This window comes from Oncorhynchus keta, chromosome 23 (assembly GCF_023373465.1).
Source record: "Oncorhynchus keta strain PuntledgeMale-10-30-2019 chromosome 23, Oket_V2, whole genome shotgun sequence".
NCBI lineage: Eukaryota > Metazoa > Chordata > Actinopteri > Salmoniformes > Salmonidae > Oncorhynchus > Oncorhynchus keta.
The window spans coordinates 10,378,974-10,403,973 of record NC_068443.1 but is presented as its reverse complement, the minus strand read 5'-3'; the positions used below and the strand labels follow the sequence as shown (position 1 = coordinate 10,403,973).

Below are 25,000 nucleotides of genomic sequence, written 5' to 3'. Positions count from 1 at the left end.
CAAGGCCACTGGGCCAGACGCATTACCAGGACGTGTGCTCCCGGCATGTGCTGACCAACTGGCAGGTGACTTCACTGACATTTTCAACATGTCCCTGATTGAGTCTGTAATACCAACATGCTTCAAGCAGACCACCATAGTCCCTGTGCCCAAGAGCACTAAGGTAACCTGCCTAAATGACTACAGACCTGTAGCACTCACTTCCATAACCATGAAGTGCTTTGAAAGGCTGGTAATGGCTCACATTAACACCATTATCCCAGAAACCCTAGACCCGCTCCAATTTGAATACAGTTCAAACAGACCTACAGATGATGCAATCTCTATCGTACTCCACACAGCTCTTTCCCACATGGACAAAATAAACACCTATGTGAGAATGCTATTCATTGACTACAGCTCAGCGTTCAACACCATAGTGCCCTCAAAGCTCATCCCTAAGCTAAGGATCCTGGGACTAAACACTTCCCTCTGCAACAGGATCCTGGACTTCCTGACGGGCTGCCCACAGGTGGTGAGGGTAGGTAGCAACACATCTGCCACGCTGATTCTAAACACTGGAGCCCCTCAGGGGTGCATGCTCAGTCCCCTCCTGTACTCCTTGATCACCCACGACTGCATGGCCAGGCACGACTCCAAACCATCATTAAGTTTGCAGACGACACAACAGTGGTAGGCCTGATCACTGACAACGATGAGACCGCCTATAGGGAGGAGGTCAGAGACCTGGCCGGGTGGTGCCAGAATAACAACCTATCCCTCAACGTAATCAAGACAAAGGAGATGATTGTGGACTACAGGAAAAGGAGGACCGAGCACGTCCCCATTCTCATCGACAGGGCTGTAGTGGAGCAGGTTGAGAGCTTCATGTTCCTTGGTGTCCACATCACCAAACAACTAGAATGGTCTAAACACACCAAGCCAGTCGTGAAGAAGGCACAACAAAACCCATTCCCCCTCAGGAGACTGAAAATATTTGGCATGGGTCCTCAGATCCTCAAAAGGTTCTATAGCTGCAACATCGAGAGCATCCTTACTGGTTGCATCACTGCCTGGTAAGGCAACTGCCCGGCCTCCGACTGCAAGGCGCTACAGAGGGTAGTGCGTACTGCCCAGTACATCACTGGGGCCAAGCTTCCTGCCATCCAGGACCTCTACACTAGGCATGTCAGAGAAAGGCCCTAAAAATTGTCAAAGACCCCCAGCCACCCCAGTCATAGACTGTTCTCTCTACTACCGCATAGCAAGTGGTACCGGAGCACCAAGTCTAGGACCAAAAGGCTTCTCAACATCTTTTACCCCCAAGCCATAAGACTCCTGAACAAGTAATCAAATGGCTACCTGGACTATTTTCCCCCTCCATCCCCTCTTTTGCGCTGCTGCTACTCTCTGTTTATCATCTCAGTCACTTTCACCATACATTCTGCCAAGCCCTGATCTGTTTCACCTGCCCTTGTGATTGTCTCCACCTCCTCCAGATGTGGCTTGTTTTCCCCAGTGTATTTATCCCTGTGTTTCCTGTCTCTCTGTGCCAGTTTTGTATGTTGTATGTGCCAGTTTCATCTTGTATGTTTCCAAGTCAACAAGCGGTTTTCCCATTCTCCTGCTTTTTGCATTCTCCCTTTTCTAGTCCTCCCGGTTTTGACCCTTGCCTGTTTCTGGACTTTGTACCCGTTTGCCTGACCATTCTGCCTGCCTTGACCATGAGCCTGCCTGCCACTCTGTACCTCCTGGACTCTGATCTGGTTATGACCTTTTTGCCTGTCCATGACCATTATCTTGCCTATTCCCTTTGGATTTATTAAACATCTTAAACTCCAACTATCTGCCTCCTGTGTCTGCATTTGGGTCTCGCCTTGTGCCTTGATACATTCATGTACATATTACATCAATTAGCCCGACTAACCGGTGCCCCCGCACATTGGCTACCCAGACAATTTGCATTGTGCCTCCACATTGACTCTGTACCAGTACCACCTGCACATAGCCTCCACATTGACTCTGTACCTGTACCCCCTGTATATAGTCTCCACATTGACTCTGTACCTGTACCCCCTGTATATAGCCTCCACATTGACTCTGTTCCGGTACCACCTGTACATAGCCTCCACATTGACTCTGTACCAGTACCACCTGCACATAGCCTCCACATTGACTCTGTACCTGTACCCCCTGTATATAGTCTCCACATTGACTCTGTACCTGTACCCCCTGTATATAGTCTCCACATTGACTCTGTACCTGAACCCCCTGTATATAGCCTCCATATTGACTCTGTACCATAATACCCTGTACATAGCCTCCACATTGACTCTGTACCTGTACCCCCTGTATATAGCCTCCATATTGACTCTGTACCGGTACCACCTGTATATAGCCTCCACATTGACTCTGTACCAGTACCACCTGTATATAGCCTCCATATTGACTCTGTACCGGTACCACGTGTACATAGCCTCCACATTGACTCTGTACCAGTACCACCTGTATATAGCCTCCACATTGACTCTGTACCGGTACCCCCTGTATATAGCCTCCATATTGACTCTATACCGGTACCTCCTGTATATAGCCTCCACATTGACTCTGTACCGGTACCACCTGTATATAGCCTCCATATTGACTCTATACCGGTACCTCCTGTATATAGCCTCCACATTGACTCTATACCGGTACCTCCTGTATATAGCCTCCATATTGACTCTATACCGGTACCTCCTGTATATAGCCTCCACATTGACTCTATACCGGTACCACCTGTATATAGCCTCCACATTGACTCTATACCGGTACCTCCTGTATATAGCCTCCACATTGACTCTATACCGGTACCTCCTGTATATAGCCTCCACATTGACTCTATACCGGTACCTGCTGTATATAGCCTCCACATTGACTCTATACCGGTACCTCCTGTATATAGCCTCCACATTGACTCTATACCGGTACCTCCTGTATATAGCCTCCATATTGACTCTATACCGGTACCTCCTGTATATAGCCTCCACATTGACTCTATACCGGTACCACCTGTATATAGCCTCCACATTGACTCTATACCGGTACCTCCTGTATATAGCCTCCACATTGACTCTATACCGGTACCTCCTGTATATAGCCTCCACATTGACTCTATACCGGTACCTCCTGTATATAGCCTCCACATTGACTCTATACCGGTACCTCCTGTATATAGCCTCCACATTGACTCTATACCGGTACCTCCTGTATATAGCCTCCACATTGACTCTATACCGGTACCTCCTGTATATAGCCTCACTACTGTTATTTTTACTGTCATTTTACAGTTTTTTTTATTTATTTGTATTTCTTTACTTATCTATTGTTCACCTAATACCTAGTTTGTACTTAAAAATTTCACTGTTGGTTAGGGCTTGTAAGTAAACATTTCACTGTAAGGTCTACATTCGGCGCACGTGACAAAGAAACTTTGATTTGACCTTGAGTGCTAATGTCCATGGTCTATCATATTAGAGACTGCTTCCACAAACAAACAAACAAACAAAGGCTTTACAAATGAACCAACTCAATCTCCCAGAGACATCCGACCCTGAGCGACATACAGGTACTTCAAAAGAGGAGGTCAAGATCAACGGAGCGCACTGGAGGAAATTAATCACAAGGGAACTGTGGTAGAAAGAGAGGGGGAGAACAGGAGGAGGGGGGATATAGAGGTGAACTGGGGCATGGGGTTATGTGAAGGATGAGACAGATGGAAGAGGAGGAGAGGAAATCAGACAGTCTACCTTCAATGATGTGCTTCCTGTTGAGTCCTCTCTCGGTTTCGGCTCTGGAAAATAACATAGAAGTGAATATACAGATCATTGGAGGCTGCTGAGGGGAGGACGGACAATAATAATGTCCAGAACAGAGCAACTGGAATGACATCAAACACCTGGAAACCATGGAAACCATGGAAACCATGGAAACCATGGAAACCATGTGATGTATTTGATACCATTCCACCTATTCCGCTCCAGCCATTACCACGAGCATGTCCTCCCCAATGAATGTGCCACCAGCCTCCTGTGATAAACACACAGAAAAGTATACACAAGGAGAAGCTGATTAGATCCATGAACTGGTCCCACCAGCCAACAAGATGCCTACAAATTGCTGAAAAGACAAGAGACACAAATCCAGGAAAATAATCCTGCAGAAACCGGTCATGTGGATTATAATGAATGGATTTTTATTTGCGGTTGATACAATAATTAAGTATAACATTTGAAAGTGTAAATTACTAACTTTAGAAGCTTTTTTAAAACGCAAATGCGCAAGTTCTCCTGCAACAGGGTGATCAAATTAAGATCCTACTGTACATCTGTACAATTAGCTCTGGGAAGCATCAGCAATGACAAAACACATGTTTGCTTCTGTCTGTCAGTGTTGCAAATACAATGCCGTGTAATCTATTGTGGATGTCTGATTCAATGACAAACTGTCAGTGCCATTATCACATCATCTACCCATCCCTTTCCCCATAACCATCTCTTCCCCCTGTCCATCATCTACCCATATCTCCCCCTGTCCATCATCTACCCATCTCTTTCCCCATAACCATCTCCCCCTGTCCATCATCTACCCATCTCTTTCCCCATAACCATCTCCCCCTGTCCATCATCTACCCATCTCTTTCCCCAAAACCATCTTCCCCCTGTCCATCATCTACCCATCTCTTTCCCCATAACCATCTTCCCCCTGTCCATCATCTACCCATATCTCCCCCTGTCCATCATCTACCCATCTCTTTCCCCATAACCATCTCCCCCTGTCCATCATCTACCCATCTCTTTCCCCAAAACCATCTTCCCCCTCTCCATCATCTACCCATCTCTTTCCCCCCTGTCCATCAACCATCTCTTTCCCCACCCATCTCTTTCTTTCCCCATAACCATCTTCCCCCCATCTATCATCTACCCATCTCTTTCCCCAAAACCATCTTCCCCCTGTCTATCATCTACCCATCTCTTTCCCCATAACCATCTTCCCCTGTCTCATCATCTCTTTCCCCATAACCATCTTCCCCCTAACCCATCTCTTTCCCCAAAACCATCTTCCCCCTTTCCCCATAACCATCTCCCCCTGTCCATCATCTCCCATCTCTTTCCCATAAACCATCATCTACCCATCTCTTTCCCCATAACCATCTTCCCCCTGTCCATCATCTACCCATCTCTTTCCCCATAACCATCTTCCCCCTGTCCATCATCTACCCATCTCTTTCCCCATAACCATCTCCTCCCTGTCCATCATCTACCCATCTCTTCCCCATAACCATCTCCCCCTGTCCATCATCTACCCATCTCTTTCCCCATAACCATCTCCTCCCTGTCCATCATCTACCCATCTCTTCCCCCATAACCATCTCCCCCCTGTCCATCATCTACCCATCTCTTCCCCCATAACCAATGTCATGTCTTTACTATCATTAAATGAAGAATGTTAGTTTTTATCAAAGATTCTCTGTAGTATTACGCGATTAAACGGGATTAAACTGATTAATCATGTAACTGTAATTAACTAGGAAGTCAGGGCACCGAGGTAAATATTCAGATTATAAAGTTATAATTTTCCTAATATAACTCTTCAGATATTTCATATCTAGTGTGAACCATATTTTATATCTGAACAATTAGTCTTCGAATTAATTAATTATTTACTTTACCTCACGTTAGTCTCATTCCAAACGTCGTAAATGTCGTAAATTGTTGGTTATCTGCATGAACCCAGTCTTCACCTATGAGTCATCCATACATCAATTGTCTTAAATAATTTATTTACTAACTAAGTAATTCACAGAAATGCATAAACAAACTGTTTATAGTTACAAGGAAATGATAACGGAGTTTCCCTAGTGGGCTATACCGGCATGGCGGCTTGGTGTACAAAAGGGAGGTGGGGGTTGACTGAGATGACAACACACAGTTGATAATTATAACAATTGAAATGCTAATCCTTTGCACATGAACGCTCACTCATTCGGGAATAATTGCAATCAATATATATATTTACGCTCAGTGTGTCGTCGGGATCTCTGTTGGCAAGTTAGTTTCTATTGGAGAGTTTGTCCTCTCTCTCTCTGACGTGGTTAGAATGGATGGTTCAGAGTGACATTCATTCATGTATAGAATGGATGTTTCGGCAGTTGTCGTTCTTCGCGTTCAATGATACCGAATTCCTAGCTCTGGACTAGTAATTAATATCAAAGACTTGTTCTTATTCTGTCGGTATCGATAGTCTAAGAACACGTGGGATGGTTAAAAGATTCAGCCATCTACTCAAACCGTGGCCCTCTCATTATCGAGGTAAGCTGGGCTGCAACCTTTGTCCTCTCGTGATTGAGAGAAACATGGTCTGTTGACAACTTCTCAAAGTTCGGGTTTAATTCGGGAGTTGCAGAAAGGGCCTGTCCCAGGATGCCCGACCCTAACTGGGCTCATAGGCGGGCCTCTGATTTAGTTAAACTCAAAAGGGAATTTGTGTGGCGAGGGGGCCAGTCAGCCTGGTTCACTCAGAGAGAGAGAGTAGTGTAACGTGGGGGCCAGTCAGCCTGGTTCACTCAGAGAGAGAGAGAGTAGTGTAACGTGGGGGCCAGTCAGCCTGGTTCACTCAGAGAGAGAGAGAGAGTAGTGTAACGTGGGGGCCAGTCAGCCTGGTTCACTCAGAGAGAGAGAGTAGTGTAGCGTGGGGGCCAGTCAGTCTGGTTCACTCAGAGAGAGAGTAGTGTAGCGTGGGGGCCAGTCAGCCTGGTTCACTCAGAGAGAGAGTAGTGTAACGTGGAGGCCAGTCAGCCTGGTTCACTCAGAGAGAGAGAGAGTAGTGTAGCGTGGGGGCCAGTCAGTCTGGTTCACACAGAGAGAGAGAGAGTTAATTTCTTTGCTTTATTCTCTGCTCTGTTATCGGTTCCTCCAGCATTTTGATCAGAGAGAGCCTCGTTGGACCCCTAAAAGACTGGCTGGTTGTTAATCATGCCTCTCTCTCGCTCTCTCTCTCTCTTTCTCTCTCTCTCTGCATCCTTCCCTCTCTCTCATTTGCTTTTCTCTCTCACTCTTTTTCTCTCTCCCTCCCCTTTCTCTCCATCTCTCTCTCCGTCTCTCTCTCTCCGTCTCTCTCTCTCTGTCTCTCCCTTTAATCTGGTCCATAGTGGAGAGGGCTGTCACCACAGAACCACTATAATACTTCAAAGATATAGCTGGCTGGGTTTCAAATTATATGCAGTACTTTTGACCTGAATATGTGTGCAAATCTCAGATAACAACCTAATTCATTGTACATATGCCATATCCTAATTTGATCACCCTGTTGTTCCTGCAATTTTCCAGACAAAATCCAGAAAGAACTCGGACAGAACTCGGAAAAACCCTGAGACAGAACCCAGACAGAACTCAGACTGAGCACAGACAGAACTCAGACTGAGCACAGACAGAACTCAGACAGAATTCAGACAGAACTCGGGCAGAATTCAGACAGAATTCAGACTGAGCACAGACAGAACTCAGACAGAATTCAGACAGAACTCGGGCAGAATTCAGACAGAATTCAGACTGAGCACAGACAGAACTCAGACAGTAGTGTCCATATGACGACAGCTTCAGTACAGATATGTCAATGAGGAGGAAGAGACTAACTCAGATCAACAGTACTCACCTCTGAAACCATAACTATTTTTGTAAAACAATGGTAGAGATTAGTCAACACTTTTTCATTGGTATGATGCTCTGAATGGGAGAATCTCAAATGTATTTCCTTGATGATTTATAGCATAATTTCTCCTCGCCTCCTCTCAAAACCCATTGGTTGAGAAGGTCAGAGGCAAGTGAAGGAGGCAAGTGTAAAGATACTAGGAGTCAAGGGAATACTATTGAGATTTTCCAATCGTCTGAGGAGGCAGATACTTACTTTCCACCCCAGTAGAGTTTGGTGGTGATCACCAGACTGGATCTCCTACAGGAAGACAGGCAGACATAAAGATGTATAGACAGACAGACGGAGAGACGGACAGAGAAATGAGAGAGAGAAAGACAAAGATTAGAAAGACATATGGACATCCTTATCCCACTTAGGGTATATAATATCACTTAAGGCATATAATATCACTTAGGGTATATAATATCACTTAGGCATATAATATCACTTAGGGTATATAATATCACTTAGGCATATAATATCACTTAGGGTATATAATATCACTTAGGCATATAATATCACTTAGGGTATATAATATCACTTAGGGTATATAATATCACTTAGGTTATATAATATGATTTAGGTATATAATATCAATAGCCTTCTGGTAGTCTGTCTTTACACTGTAGAAGAAACAGTATGGATCCTTTAGCTTTTTACACGTGCTGTTCAAGTATGAAAAACCATATTCTGGGATACTTTCTCAGAACTTTGATAGGATCCAGTGCATCAACTCAACTGAAAGTCAAATCCTCATCGCTTGACTGTTTAATGTTAAGTATTTAACACCCGGAGTTGCAGTGGGAGACACTGAACCGGCGTGAACTGAAGAACTGGAGAGTGAAGCGTTTATGAAGTGTACAGTGGAGAAATGTAGCAGCATAAATGTATGAGATCAAAACGTGCTGAGGCCGCCGCCGAGCCTACAAGCCTACCAGCCTTCACATAGCCGAGAACACTCAACCAACTCTCCTCTGATTGCCATGGTTACTGCTGCAGACCTAGTTAGCTGATTGGTGGAGGAGTTATATTGGTGATGGATCTGATATAAAGCTGTGTGCTTTGATTTACAGTAGATTAGCATTTGTTAGCTGTCTCCCAGGCAAAACCCCCGCACGCATGTAAGTGCGCAACACATACAGGGTGTACACACACCCACACACAAATCAAATCACATTTTATTGGTCACATTCACATGGTTAGCAGATGTTGATGCGAGTGTAGCGAAATGCTTGTGCTTCCAGTTCCAACAGTGCAGTAATATCTAACAATTCCCCAACAACTACCTAATACACACAAATCTAAAGGGGTGAATGAGAATATGTACATATAAATATATGGATGAATGATGGCCGAGCGACATAGGCAAGATGCAATAGATGATATAGAATACAGTATATACATATGACATGAGTAATGTAAGATATGTAAACATTATTAAAGTGGCATTATTTAAAGTGCCATTATTAAAGTGGCATTGTTGAAAGTGACTAGTGAACCACACACACGTTATGTTCTTCTATACTTGTGGGGACCTAAAATTAATTTCTATTCAAAATCCCACTTCACCTAACCCCTAACCTAATCCTAACCATAACCTTAACCCATAACCAAAACCTAAACCTGAACCTACACCTAATTCTTAAACCTAAACCTAACCACTAAACCCTTATGCATACTCTAATTCTAACCCTAATCATAACCCTAAAACTAAACCTAACCACTAACCCCTTATGCTTACCCTAATTCTAACCATAATCTTAACCCTAACCCTAAACCTAAGCCCAAGACTTAAAAAAGCCTTTGTCCTCATGGGGATGTGGGAAATGTCCCCACGTGGGAGAATTTCAGAGGTGGGATCAAGTCACTATAAATCAAGTCACAAGCAAGTCTCAAGTCACCAGGTACGAGTCTCAAGTCGAGTTCCAAAGTAGAACAGGTCAAGACTCGAGTCAATTCCAAGTCGAATCACAAGTTTTCAAGTCAAGTCTCAAGTGTAGTAAAAAAATGATCTATACATGGAACGATTTGTACAACCACAAATCTTTGTCTATTTATTAAGGCTACCAGACAGTCATTTTCATTATTTTGTCTACAACACATTTTGATCAGCCAATGTAATTGTAAAAGAGGGACCTTGTAGCAGTCATAAGGGCATGAAATCAGCAGAAGGCCAGACAGGTTGATGTGCTCATTGTAGATGTATATACATGTCTTGGTGATCCAATGGTGAAAGTGCCATATCATACAAAATATACAAGTAGATTTACCAAATATACACAGACAACAGCCTCAGTATCAGGCTTGACCTGTCCTACCTGAACGGACACAGGTAGAGGGCAAGACTGTACAGCCTCCCCTTGAGAAACCAAATGGACTCTGTCTGACAGGAGCTCCAACAAGTAGGCCTGCATAATATAAGCACTTGGAACACAGAACCATACAATTACCCAATTAGCAAATACAACCAATAAACTGGTTCTACAATATAAATGGCAATTTCCACATCCATTGTTACATTCGTCTTAAAACAGACTTAATGATTATTAATGATATTTCATCACCCTGCATTCATGGAACAATCATTTTCTCGGTATTCAATGTTCTGACTCCAAAGCACACAGCGCAGGCCGCGTAGCGTAGGCCACACAGCGCAGGCCGCGTAGCGTAGGCCACACAGCGCAGGCCACACAGCGCAGGCCACGTAGCGCAGGCCACGCAGCGCAGGCCACGCAGCCGCAGGACACACAGCGCAGGCCACACAGCGCAGGCCACACAGCGCAGGCCACGTAGCGCAGGCCACGCAGCGCAGGCCACGCAGCCGCAGGCCACGCAGCCGCAGGCCACACAGCGCAGGCCACGCAGCGCAGGCCACGCAGCCGCAGGCCACGCAGCCGCAGGCCACACAGCGCAGGCCACGCAGCCGCAGGCCACACAGCGCAGCCACACAGCCGCAGGCCACACAGCCGCAGGCCACGCAGGCGCGCAGGCCACGCAGCCGCAGGCCACACAGCGCAGGCCACGCAGCCGCAGGCCACGCAGCCGCAGGCCACACAGCGCAGGGCCGCAGCGCAGCCGCAGGCCCACGTAGCGTAGGCGCAGGCCACGCAGCCGCAGGCCCACGCAGCCGCAGGCCACGCAGCGCAGGCCACACAGCGCAGGCCACGCAGCGCAGGCCACGCAGCCGCAGGCCACGCAGCCGCAGGCCACACAGCGCAGGCCACACAGCCGCAGGCCACACAGCCGCAGGCCACGCAGCCGCAGGCCACACAGCGCAGGCCACGCAGCCGCAGGCCACACAGCGCAGGCCACGCAGCCGCAGGCCACGCAGCCGCAGGCCACACAGCGCAGGCCACGCAGCGCAGGCCACGCAGCGCAGGCCACGTAGCGTAGGCGCCTGCGCAGGCCACGCAGCGCAGGCCACGCAGCGCAGGCCACGTAGAGTATTTCTATGCGCACAGAGGCACGAAACACGGAACTCCACATAACCAGGAAAATAGGAACGAAAGGAATCATACATTGAATTAAATAAGCAGAACGTTTACCTCATGGGTCTTGTCAACGTTCATGTGCACTATAAACATTGCGCTCACTCAGAGCAGGGTAAGGAATAGTTGGGTAAATTAAAATGTATCATAGGGCTATCAAACATGAAACCGAAACTGTCCACGTGTTGCAATAAATGGTACGGGGATGGAACGATGAAACGCTAACAATTATTGTAGTATTAGATGGAATATAGATTTACTACAAAATCCTATGTATTTAAATGTGTGAAAGCAACAGCAAATATTTCAAAAAGAGAAAAAAAAGCACTCTCCACTGGCGGGAGTTTGGAGAGCACGATAGAAGACCCTCGCCTATAGTGCGTCTTTGCCTATAGTGCGTCTTTGCCTATAGTGCGTCTTTGCCTATAGTGCGTCTTTGCCTATAGTGCGTCTTTGCCTATAGTGCGTCTTTGTCTTTGCCAAATTCCAAATGCAAGCTTCATAACTAAATGTTCAATTTCAAGCAATTGTTACACACCAAAAGACCAGTAAGCCTATGCTAGTAATTGTTGCCCCAATGCTGGTGAGCTTGCAAAGTAAACAGTTAATATTGTTGATCATCAAACATGTTTGGAGCTGCATATTTATTTATTATGTCAATTCTCTCGTCCTACAATTTGACGTTTGTGCTGCACCCGATCCTATAGCTGTACACTACAGCAAATCAGCAATCTGTTCATTAGCTCACCGACCTACGTAGATTGACAGTCAGTTTGAGTGCCGCTATGCATTTCACTAGCCAATCTGTTGCAGATTTATTTTTATTTTTTGCAACGGCGATGCTGCGGCTACTGTGTCTGGCTGAGTGTAGAGTAATCCATGGAGACTGTGCCACAAAACGAGTGACAAAACATGACATAACCTGGCCAGATAATTTCAAGTCATCAGTCTCAAGTCAAAGTTGAGTCCCGATTCTTGAGACTCCAAGTCAAGTCTCAAGTCATTTTTATTTTCTTTCAAGTCGAGACTGAAGTCATTCAATTTGTGATTCGAGTCAGAATCGAGTCCAAGCCATGTGACTCCAGTCCACACCTCTGGAGAATTTTCCTTGATTTACTATCCTTGTGGGGACCAACCTCCCCCCACACACACACAAACGCACACGCACGCACACACACACACACACACACACACACACACACACACACACACACACACACACACACACACACACACACACACACACACACACACACACACACACACACACACAGTTTAAAGATGATACATTACCTCCAGCACTTTTTCTTGATGATGTTCCCCAGGATTATCTCAGCTCTGTAATAAAGCCGGGTGTTTGTGATTAATGTGTGTTTGTGTGTATGTGTGTGTGTGTGTGTGTGTGTGTGTGTGTGTGTGTGTGTGTGTGTGTGTGTGCATGCGTGTGCGTGCGTGCGTGCGTGTGCGTGCGTGCGTGTGTGTGCGTGCGTGTGTGTGTGTGTGCCATAGATCTGCACCATATAGCTCTGAGTAATTGTTGAGTCATCCAGAGGTCTATACTGTTGTAGGTGGTTGCTCCACACTGGTAGGTGATGAGCTGAGATTCCCTCACAGTTCTGACATGCTAAAGGTTCTGTTGCTAAATCCAATCCACTATTGTGGAAATCAGTTGAGGATGAATGTCCATGTAGGTAAAAACCAAAAGCCACAGTTTACTGTGTTAAAAGTCATTCAGGGAGACGGCACGTGTTTCTACTGTATAAAATAAACTGCTCTACATATAAACTGTATATATATATCCTGTACTATGTGCTGTCATGTGTGCATGGAAGCGCAAATGTACTGGCGTGGGTTTCCAGCTTGTTTTTGCCTCTCGTTGTCTTGGCAAGGCAACCACGCTGAATGCACAATCAGCATGTACCCACACTGTGAACCTACGTGCTTTAGAACTAATCCCATTCCATATGGTTGATTCAAGATACTGTACAGTTGTAGGATTTTAATTTAATTCAAGATCATGTACAGATGTAGGATCTTAATTTAATTCAAGATACTGTACAGATGGAGGATCTTAATTTAATTCAAGTTACTGTACAGATGTAGGATCTTGATTTAATTCAAGATACTGTACAGATGTAGGAAATAATCTGATTCAAGATACTGTACAGATGTAGGATCTTAATTTAATTCAAGATACTGTACAGATGTAGGAAATAATCTGATTCAAGATACTGTACAGATGTAGGAGATGTATTTGATTCAGGCTACTGTACAGATGTAGGATCTTAATTTGAACCTAACTACTGTATGTGGTCTTGGCTGACATTTTGTGGGTGTTAGTGGTGGACTGGAACAAAAACCTGCACATTGTGTGTGTGTGTCAGCCCTCCAGGACCAGATTTAGCAAGCCATCTCTGCTCTGTGGGTTCAGGTAGGTAGGTAATAGGTATTCAGATCACACTCACTTCCCCCCGGCATAAACTTCGGCTGTGTCGAAGAGATTGACCCCATTCTCATATGCTATGGTCATCAGCTGCTCAGCCACCTGAGAAACACATAACAGGATTCATCACCTCAGTGGAGAACAGGGAGCTGGCAGCTGGGCAGTGTTCATTTAGTAGGAATAAAGAAGAGGAAAACATTTTGAAGCAAAAAATTCTATTGAACAGTCCTCTATTGAACAGTCCTCTATTGAGCAGTCCTCTGTTGAGCAGTCCTCTGTTGAGCAGTCCTCTATTGAACAGTCCTCTGTTGAGCAGTCCTCTATTGAACAGTCCTCTATTGAGCAGTCCTCTATTGAACAGTCCTCTATTGAACAGTCCTATATTGAACAGTCCTCTATTGAACAGTCCTCTATTGAGCAGTCCTCTGTTGAGCAGTCCTCTATTGAACAGTCCTCTATTGAACAGTCCTCTATTGAACAGTCCTCTGTTGAGCAGTCCTCTGTTGAGCAGTCCTCTATTGAACAGTCCTCTGTTGAGCAGTCCTCTATTGAGCAGTCCTCTGTTGAGCAGTCCTCTATTGAACAGTCCTCTGTTGAGCAGTCCTCTATTGAACAGTCCTCTATTGAACAGTCCTCTGTTGAGCAGTCCTCTGTAGCTCAGTTGGTAGAGCAAGGGCTTGTAACTGGATAGTGGGTTTGATTCCAGGACCAGACGTGTGCACGCATGATTGTAAGTCGCTTCGGATAAAAGCATTTGCTTAGTAGCATATATTTTGAGACAAACACTCTGGAATGAGATATTAAAATCCAGAAAGTACCACCTCTTGTTTTCAAAATGGTATCTCCTGTTGAGTTCCCGCTGAACATACCCAGTGGTAGTAGACCGAGGCCAATTCCAAACATAGGAGTAACTCAGGCTATTGAAGCTCCAGTACTTGTCTCCTGTCGTCATGGTACAGCTCCAACAGACCAATGTTTCTGTGTCACCAATCTTAAGAGTCTCATTTTGTACTAATTCAATGTATTTGTTGTCTAGTCTATGGGATCCCCCTGTTAGTATACTGTAAAATAAATATAATGTATATAATAATAATTTGACTATATATATAAAATAATGATAAAATACACAAACAGCCAGACAATAACAACACCATAATACTTGTTACTTGTTATGCCCTAACACTGTGTCAACCATCATTCCAGTTGTTGTACCAGCAGGTCACTTTAACAAGTCTACCCGTTTCAGCATCTCCAGTAGAGAGGTGTCAGAGTTCAATGCCATCACTGCATCATTGTGTGTGTGTGTGTGTGTGTGTGCCTGCGCATGGCATGCACATGCATGTGTGTGTGTGTGTGTTCAACTGTGTGTGTCCTCTCTTCATGCTCCTGTCTATGAATGAGGTTGTGGATTCCCTGTCTATGAATGAGGTTGTGGATTCCCTGTCTATGAATGAGGTTGTGGATTCCCTGTCTATGAATGAGGTTGTGGGTTCCCTGTCTATGAATGAGGTTGTGGATTCCCTGTCTATGAATGAGGTTGTGGGTTCCCTGTCTATGAATGAGGTTGTGGGTTCCCTGTCTATGAATGAGGTTGTGGGTTCCCTGTCTATGAATGAGGTTGTGGGTTCCCTGTCTATGAATGAGGTTGTGGGTTCCATGTCTATGAATGAGGTTGTGGGTTCCATGTCTATGTGTGAGGTTGTGGATTCCCTGTTTATGTGTGAGGTTGTGGGTTCCCTGTTTATGAATGAGGTTGTGGGTTCCCTGTCTATGTGTGAGGTTGTGGGTTCCCTGTTTATGAATGAGGTTGTGGGTTCCCTATCTATGTGTGAGGTTGTGGGTTCCCTGTCTATGAATGAGGTTGTGGATTCCCTGTCTATGAATGAGGTTGTGGGTTCCCTAACTATGAATGAGGTTGTGGATTCCCTGTCTATGAATGAGGTTGTGGGTTCCCTGTCTATGAATGAGGTTGTGGGTTCCATGTCTATGAATGAGGTTGTGGGTTCCATGTCTATGTGTGAGGTTGTGGGTTCCCTATCTATGTGTGAGGTTGTGGGTTCCCTGTTTATGAATGAGGTTGTGGGTTCCCTGTCTATGTGTGAGGTTGTGGGTTCCCTGTTTATGAATGAGGTTGTGGATTCCCTGTCTATGAATGAGGTTGTGGGTTCCCTGTCTATGAATGAGGTTGTGGGTTCCATGTCTATGAATGAGGTTGTGGGTTCCATGTCTATGTGTGAGGTTGTGGGTTCCCTATCTATGTGTGAGGTTGTGGGTTCCCTGTCTATGAATGAGGTTGTGGATTCCCTGTCTATGAATGAGGTTGTGGGTTCCCTGTCTATGAATGAGGTTGTGGATTCCATGTCTATGAATGAGGTTGTGGATTCCCTGTCTATGAATGAGGTTATGGGTTCCATGTCTATGAATGAGGTTGTGGGTTCCATGTCTATGAATGAGGTTGTGGATTCCATGTCTATGAATGAGGTTGTGGATTCCCTGTCTATGAATGAGGTTGTGGGTTCCATGTCTATGAATGAGGTTGTGGGTTCCCTGTCTATGAATGAGGTTGTGGGTTCCCTGTCTATGTGTGAGGTTGTGGGTTCCCTGTTTATGAATGAGGTTGTGGGTTCCCTGTCCATGTGTGAGGTTGTGGGTTCCCTGTTTATGAATGAGGTTGTGGGTTCCCTGTCTATGTGTGAGGTTGTGGGTTCCATGTCTATGAATGAGGTTGTGGATTCCCTGTCTATGAATGAGGTTGTGGGTTCCATGTCTATGAATGAGGTTGTGGGTTCCCTGTCTATGAATGAGGTTGTGGGTTCCCTGTCTATGTGTGAGGTTGTGGGTTCCCTGTCTATGAATGAGGTTGTGGGTTCCCTGTCTATGAATGAGGTTGTGGGTTCCATGTCTATGAATGAGGTTGTGGGTTCCATGTCTATGTGTGAGGTTGTGGATTCCCTGTTTATGTGTGAGGTTGTGGGTTCCCTGTTTATGAATGAGGTTGTGGGTTCCTGTCTATGTGTGAGGTTGTGGGTTCCTGTCTATGAATGAGGTTGTGGGTTCCCTGTCTATGTGTGAGGTTGTGGGTTCCCTGTCTATGAATGAGGTTGTGGGTTCCTGTCTATGAATGAGGTTGTGGATTCCCTGTCTATGAATGAGGTTGTGGGTTCCCTGTCTATGAATGAGGTTGTGGGTTCCCTGTCTATGAATGAGGTTGTGGGTTCCATGTCTATGAATGAGGTTGTGGGTTCCATGTCTATGTGTGAGGTTGTGGGTTCCTATCTATGTGTGAGGTTGTGGGTTCCTGTTTATGAATGAGGTTGTGGGTTCCCTGTCTATGTGTGAGGTTGTGGGTTCCCTGTTTATGAGTGAGGTTGTGGATTCCCTGTCTATGAATGAGGTTGTGGGTTCCGTGTCTATGAATGAGGTTGTGGGTTCCATGTCTATGAATGAGGTTGTGGGTTCCATGTCTATGTGTGAGGTTGTGGGTTCCCTATCTATGTGTGAGGTTGTGGGTTCCCTGTCTATGAATGAGGTTGTGGATTCCCTGTCTATGAATGAGGTTGTGGGTTCCCTGTCTATGAATGAGGTTGTGGATTCCATGTCTATGAATGAGGTTGTGGATTCCCTGTCTATGAATGAGGTTGTGGGTTCCATGTCTATGAATGAGGTTGTGGGTTCCATGTCTATGAATGAGGTTGTGGGTTCCCTGTCTATGAATGAGGTTGTGGATTCCATGTCTATGAATGAGGTTGTGGATTCCCTGTCTATGAATGAGGTTATGGGTTCCATGTCTATGAATGAGGTTGTGGGTTCCATGTCTATGAATGAGGTTGTGGATTCCATGTCTATGAATGAGGTTGTGGATTCCCTGTCTATGAATGAGGTTGTGGGTTCCATGTCTATGAATGAGGTTGTGGGTTCCCTGTCTATGAATGAGGTTGTGGGTTCCCTGTCTATGTGTGAGGTTGTGGGTTCCCTGTTTATGAATGAGGTTGTGGGTTCCCTGTCCATGTGTGAGGATGTGGGTTCCCTGTTTATGAATGAGGTTGTGGGTTCCTGTCTATGTGTGAGGTTGTGGGTTCCATGTCTATGAATGAGGTTGTGGATTCCTGTCTATGAATGAGGTTGTGGGTTCCATGTCTATGAATGAGGTTGTGGGTTCCCTGTCTGTGAATGAGGTTGTGGGTTCCCTGTCTATGTGTGAGGTTGTGGGTTCCCTGTCTATGAATGAGGTTGTGGGTTCCCTGTCTATGAATGAGGTTGTGGGTTCCATGTCTATGAATGAGGTTGTGGGTTCCATGTCTATGTGTGAGGTTGTGGATTCCCTGTTTATGTGTGAGGTTGTGGGTTCCCTGTTTATGAATGAGGTTGTGGGTTCCCTGTCTATGTGTGAGGTTGTGGGTTCCCTGTCTATGAATGAGGTTGTGGGTTCCCTGTCTATGTGTGAGGTTGTGGGTTCCCTGTCTATGAATGAGGTTGTGGGTTCCCTGTCTATGAATGAGGTTGTGGGTTCCCTGTCTATGAATGAGGTTGTGGGTTCCGTGTCTATGAATGAGGTTGTGGGTTCCTGTCTATGAATGAGGTTGTGGGTTCCATGTCTATGAATGAGGTTGTGGGTTCCATGTCTATGTGTGAGGTTGTGGGTTCCCTGTCTATGTGTGAGGTTGTGGGTTCCCTGTTTATGAATGAGGTTGTGGGTTCCCTGTCTATGTGTGAGGTTGTGGGTTCCCTGTTTATGAGTGAGGTTGTGGATTCCCTGTCTATGAATGAGGTTGTGGGTTCCGTGTCTATGAATGAGGTTGTGGGTTCCATGTCTATGAATGAGGTTGTGGGTTCCATGTCTATGTGTGAGGTTGTGGGTTCCCTATCTATGTGTGAGGTTGTGGGTTCCCTGTCTATGAATGAGGTTGTGGATTCCCTGTCTATGAATGAGGTTGTGGGTTCCCTGTCTATGAATGAGGTTGTGGATTCCATGTCTATGAATGAGGTTGTGGATTCCCTGTCTATGAATGAGGTTGTGGGTTCCATGTCTATGAATGAGGTTGTGGGTTCCATGTCTATGAATGAGGTTGTGGGTTCCCTGTCTATGAATGAGGTTGTGGGTTCCCTGTCTATGTGTGAGGTTGTGGGTTCCCTGTTAATGAATGAGGTTGTGGGTTCCCTGTCCATGTGTGAGGTTGTGGGTTCCCTATCTATGTGTGAGGTTGTGGGTTCCCTATCTATGTGTGAGGTTGTGGGTTCCCTGTCTATGTGTGAGGTTGTGGGTTCCCTATCTATGTGTGAGGTTGTGGGTTCCCTATCTATGAATGAGGTTGTGGGTTCCCTGTCTATGAATGAGGTTGTGGATTCCCTGTCTATGAATGAGGTTGTGGGTTCCCTGTCTATGAATGAGGTTGTGGATTCCATGTCTATGAATGAGGTTGTGGATTCCCTGTCTATGAATGAGGTTGTGGGTTCCATGTCTATGAATGAGGTTGTGGGTTCCCTGTCTATGAATGAGGTTGTGGGTTCCCTGTCTATGAATGAGGTTGTGGATTCCATGTCTATGAATGAGGTTGTGGATTCCCTGTCTATGAATGAGGTTATGGGTTCCATGTCTATGAATGAGGTTGTGGGTTCCATGTCTATGAATGAGGTTGTGGGTTCCATGTCTATGAATGAGGTTGTGGATTCCCTGTCTATGAATGAGGTTGTGGGTTCCATGTCTATGAATGAGGTTGTGGGTTCCCTGTCTATGAATGAGGTTGTGGGTTCCCTGTCTATGTGTGAGGTTGTGGGTTCCCTGTTTATGAATGAGGTTGTGGGTTCCCTGTCCATGTGTGAGGTTGTGGGTTCCCTGTTTATGAATGAGGTTGTGGGTTCCCTGTCTATGTGTGAGGTTGTGGGTTCCATGTCTATGAATGAGGTTGTGGATTCCCTGTCTATGAATGAGGTTGTGGGTTCCATGTCTATGAATGAGGTTGTGGGTTCCCTGTCTATGAATGAGGTTGTGGGTTCCCTGTCTATGTGTGAGGTTGTGGGTTCCTGTCTATGAATGAGGTTGTGGGTTCCCTGTCTATGAATGAGGTTGTGGGTTCCATGTCTATGAATGAGGTTGTGGGTTCCATGTCTATGTGTGAGGTTGTGGATTCCCTGTTTATGTGTGAGGTTGTGGGTTCCCTGTTTATGAATGAGGTTGTGGGTTCCCTGTCTATGTGTGAGGTTGTGGGTTCCCTGTCTATGAATGAGGTTGTGGGTTCCCTGTCTATGTGTGAGGTTGTGGGTTCCCTGTCTATGAATGAGGTTGTGGGTTCCCTGTCTATGAATGAGGTTGTGGATTCCCTGTCTATGAATGAGGTTGTGGGTTCCCTGTCTATGAATGAGGTTGTGGGTTCCCTGTCTATGAATGAGGTTGTGGGTTCCATGTCTATGAATGAGGTTGTGGGTTCCATGTCTATGTGTGAGGTTGTGGGTTCCCTATCTATGTGTGAGGTTGTGGGTTCCCTGTTTATGAATGAGGTTGTGGGTTCCCTGTCTATGTGTGAGGTTGTGGGTTCCCTGTTTATGAGTGAGGTTGTGGATTCCCTGTCTATGAATGAGGTTGTGGGTTCCGTGTCTATGAATGAGGTTGTGGGTTCCATGTCTATGAATGAGGTTGTGGGTTCCATGTCTATGTGTGAGGTTGTGGGTTCCCTATCTATGTGTGAGGTTGTGGGTTCCCTGTCTATGAATGAGGTTGTGGATTCCCTGTCTATGAATGAGGTTGTGGGTTCCCTGTCTATGAATGAGGTTGTGGATTCCATGTCTATGAATGAGGTTGTGGATTCCCTGTCTATGAATGAGGTTGTGGGTTCCATGTCTATGAATGAGGTTGTGGGTTCCATGTCTATGAATGAGGTTGTGGGTTCCCTGTCTATGAATGAGGTTGTGGGTTCCCTGTCTATGTGTGAGGTTGTGGGTTCCCTGTTAATGAATGAGGTTGTGGGTTCCCTGTCCATGTGTGAGGTTGTGGGTTCCCTATCTATGTGTGAGGTTGTGGGTTCCCTATCTATGTGTGAGGTTGTGGGTTCCCTGTCTATGTGTGAGGTTGTGGGTTCCCTATCTATGTGTGAGGTTGTGGGTTCCCTATCTATGAATGAGGTTGTGGGTTCCCTGTCTATGAATGAGGTTGTGGGTTCCCTGTCTATGTGTGAGGTTGTGGGTTCCCTGTCTATGAATGAGGTTGTGGGTTCCCTATCTATGTGTGAGCCAGAAAACCTAGAGGGTTTTGGCCCCTGTCCCTGAGAGGCAGCAGGGAGAGGGAGTGACAAGACAGGAGCTAACAGGGAAGGAGACCTGAGCTGGTAGGACCACTTAGCCTGGATCAACCACACCAACCAGTGGTCCAGATACCTCCCATTGGTTGGAGCGTGGTGCTGGCACCTCTGAGGTTGTGGGTTCAGTTCCCTTATCAATCATAGTTATTAGTTATAGTTTGAATCTTAACTTACCTCATCTGAAATCTGACCTCCAAACGTTACCCAAGTACCTGGGAGAAAGAGGGACATCAGTCAGCGAACACTCTAAATGTCCGTCTAAACACCTATATATCAATAGTGAAAGAACAGTTGACACCTATTAAATGGTTGCTAACTTTTTAAAATAAAACATTCCATGAGTTACGCTCGCAAATGCTACATCTAACAAAACATGTGAAAGGTCAGAGGTGAGAGGGCACAGTAGGAGGTGTGGCTGACCACCAGGTTCAGTACTCATCATGTTGTACTGTTTAGTTTTGGGGTTTTATGCCGAGGCTAATGGCCCAGTCACAACGCTCTGTCTCATGATTTAGATGGCTGTCAGACTCCACTTACCCATGATTCACCACTGCTAAACCAGCCTTGGATGGAGCTCTCTCTGTCTTTCGTGTGTGTGTGCGTGTGTGCGTGCGTGTGTGTGTGTGTGTGTGTGTGTGTGTGTGTGTGTGTGTGTGTGTGTGTGTGTGTGTGTGTGTGTGTGTGTGTGTGTGTGTGTGTGTGTGCGTGCGTGCGTGCGCGCATGTGTGTGTGTGCGTCTCTGTGTGTATGTGCGCTTCTGTCTGTCTTTCCATTCATGTGTGTGTGTGTTATGATGCCAACTTTGCTCCTGGTCTTTGCAGTGTAAAGCTACATTTCCTCTGTCCTTGTCACAATCTCCTAGCATCACCCTGAAATAATGATGGAAACAAACAGAGATGTCTTTCTCCCGTGTCCCCAGCACCCCTTCAGTTATTAATATAGTGTATTCACTGTTTGTTGACTTCTCCCTTTACCCTCAATTACACCCCCGGTGTTACAACTGGGTCAATTACACCCCCAGTGTTACAACTGGGTCAATTACACCCCCAGTGTTACAACAGGGTCAATTACACCCCCAGTGTTACAACAGGGTCAATTACACCCCCAGTGTTACAACAGGGTCAATTACACCCCCAGTGTTACAACAGGGTCAATTACACCCCCAGTGTTACAACAGGGTCAATTACACCCCTGGTGTTACAACAGGGTCAATTACACCCCCAGTGTTACAACAGGGTCAATTACACCCCCAGTGTTACAACTGGGTCAATTACACCCCCAGTGTTACAACAGGGTCAATTACACCCACAGTGTTACAACTGGGTCAATTACACCCCCGGTGTTACAACTGGGTCAATTACACCCCCAGTGTTACAACAGGGTCAATTACACCCCCAGTGTTACAACTGGGTCAATTACACCCCCAGTGTTACAACTGGGTCAATTACACCCCCAGTGTTACAACAGGGTCAATTACACCCCCGGTGTTTCAACAGGATCAATTACACCCCCAGTGTTACAACTGGGTCAATTACACCCCCAGTGTTACAACAGGGTCAATTACACCCCCAGTGTTACAACTGGGTCAATTACACCCCCAGTGTTACAACAGTGTCAATTACACCCCGAGTGTTTCAACAGGGTCAATTACACCCCTGGTGTTACAACAGGGTCAATTACACCCCAGTGTTACAACAGGGTCAATTACACCCCTGGTGTTACAACAGGGTCAATTACACCCCCGGTGTTTCAACAGGGTCAATTACACCCCTGGTGTTACAACAGGGTCAATTACACCCCCAGTGTTACAACAGGGTCAATTACACCCCCAGTGTTACAACAGGGTCAATTACACCCCCAGTGTTACAACAGGGTCAATTACACCCCCAGTGTTACAACAGGGTCAATTACACCCCCAGTGTTACAACAGGGTCAATTACACCCCCAGTGTTACAACAGGGTCAATTACACCCCCGGTGTTACAACAGGGTCAATTACACCCCTGGTGTTACAACAGGGTCAATTACACCCCCAGTGTTACAACAGGGTCAATTACACCCCTGGTGTTACAACTGGGTCCATTACACCCCCAGTGTTACAACTTGGTCATTGGAGTTGACGCAGGGTGTGTGTGTGTGTGTGTGTGTGTGTGTGTGTGTGTGTGTGTGCGACAGAGATAAACACAAAGAGAGTGATTATAATGATCTCCCCATGGTATAATTGTTAATATATTTATGAGGCAGATTAATTAAATCAATCCTATCAAAGAGAATTGGACCGGTTTACCCCCCGGTGTGTCTGTGTGTGTGTTAGTGTGTGTGAACTGGATATGTGTGATAATTGAGCAGCTTGTTTTCTGAAAGCAGGATTAACACATTGTAAATAGCGGCCCTCAAGACGGAGCCTATAGAAGAGGTATAAGATGCAGAACTTCATCTCTCTGTGTCTCACACACACACACACACACACACACACACACACACACACACACACACACACACACACACACACACACACACACACACACACACACACACACACACACACACACACACACACACACACACACTTGCAGCCATGTCACCCGTGATACAACTCAGTATTTGATGTCCATTCACGTATGAGGTGATTACCGTCCACTAGGGGCAACAGTGAGCACTGGACGGGGATGGCGGATGGGCGTAAGAATCTGCCTCTGGTACCAAAGGTTGCATGTTCAACTTAATCCTAACCTTAAACATTTGGAGTTAATGCCTGATGTTAACCTTAAACACTTCGACATGTTAGGTTTAGAGCAGCTTTGGCGTTTGTCAAACATGGATGTCCCGCCTGCTCCGTCTCTTCCCCCCCGACGCTCGAGTGCGCCAGGCTCCCAGCATTGCAGACTCCTGCCATCATTTACGCACACCTGCCTTCCCCCCTCACGTGCATCAGCGATTATTGGACGCACCTGGACTCAATCATCTCTGTCATTACCTCCCCTATATCTGTCTGGTTCCCCGCTCTGTTCCCTGCTTCTGCATTGATTTTCATGTGTCTGTCACGCCTTGGTCTTAGTATTTTGTGTTTTCTTTAATTATTTGTTCAGGCCAGGGTGTGACATAGGTTTATTGTATTTTCGTATTGGGGTTTGTAGTATTTGGGATTGCGGCTGAGTGGGGGTGTTGTATAGGCTTGGCTGCCTGAGGCGGTTCTCAATCAGAGTCAGGTGATTCTCGTTGTCTCTGATTGGGAACCGTATTTAGGTAGCCAGGGTTCACTGTGTATTTCGTGGGTGATTGTTCCTGTCTCTGTGTAGTTTCACCAGATAGGCTGTAATTAGGTTTCACGTTCCGTTTGTTGTTTTGTATTTTGTATAGTTATTTCATGTGTCACTTTTCTATTAAAGTCATGAGTTGTTCCTCTCTTTCTACAAACGAAGAACGACGTTAAAGTGTCCTCCTGTGTATACTGTTTCACCAGATAGGCTGTATTAACGTCTTGACTTGTTGAGCACCTGGAGAGAGTTGAGCTGAACACAGATTACACATGGATACACATCAAACGTACTCACCGAGGCCCAAACAGGATACACATCAAACGTACTCACCGAGGCCCAAACAGGATACACATCAAACGTACTCACCGAGGCCCAGACAGGATACACATCAAACGTACTCACCGAGGCCCAAACAGGATACACATCAAACGTACTCACCGAGGCCCAGACAGGATACACATCAAACGTACTCACCGAGGCCCAAACAGGATACACATCAAACGTACTCACCGAGGCCCAAACAGGATACACGCAAGCCTGATTTTCCCAGGTTCCTGTGGAGAACACATCCACACATTGTTATTGAGTGGAAGAACACACACACACACACACTAACAATGCCATGGTATGAGACGGGATGTAAACACTCAAAACGTACTGGCAGCTGTGTGCTCCGCAAGGAGCCGAAATGTGGAAAACAAAGAAACAAAGAAAATCTATTATAATGATAGGAGCGGAGGGCCTTCTGCCTCTCAGTCTTCCTCGTAGTTGATCAGTGGACAGAATCATTGGAACACACCTCTGTCTC

At 45.9% G+C, this 25,000-nt stretch overlaps 1 protein-coding gene across 5 annotated transcripts in view; it reads right to left on the bottom strand.

Moving 5' to 3' along the window:
* kcnab1b (potassium voltage-gated channel subfamily A regulatory beta subunit 1b) overlaps positions 1 to 25,000 on the bottom strand; it is a 75,524-nt gene that overhangs the window by 25,967 nt on the left and 24,557 nt on the right. The window contains exons 2-7 of one of the 5 annotated variants that reach the window (XM_052476313.1): positions 24,703 to 24,746; positions 21,108 to 21,145; positions 13,664 to 13,743; positions 12,492 to 12,536; positions 7,924 to 7,968; positions 3,768 to 3,811 (exon numbers count right to left, since the gene is read on the bottom strand). In XM_052476313.1, coding sequence (XP_052332273.1) covers positions 3,768 to 3,811; positions 7,924 to 7,968; positions 12,492 to 12,536; positions 13,664 to 13,743; positions 21,108 to 21,145; positions 24,703 to 24,746 — 296 coding nt within the window. Of the gene's footprint in view, positions 1 to 3,767; positions 3,812 to 7,923; positions 7,969 to 12,491; positions 12,537 to 13,663; positions 13,744 to 21,107; positions 21,146 to 24,486; positions 24,502 to 24,522; positions 24,538 to 24,594; positions 24,610 to 24,666; positions 24,682 to 24,702; positions 24,747 to 25,000 lie in introns of those variants that run through there. The other 4 variants (XM_052476314.1, XM_052476315.1, XM_052476316.1 and 1 more) reach the window with 4 other exon arrangements.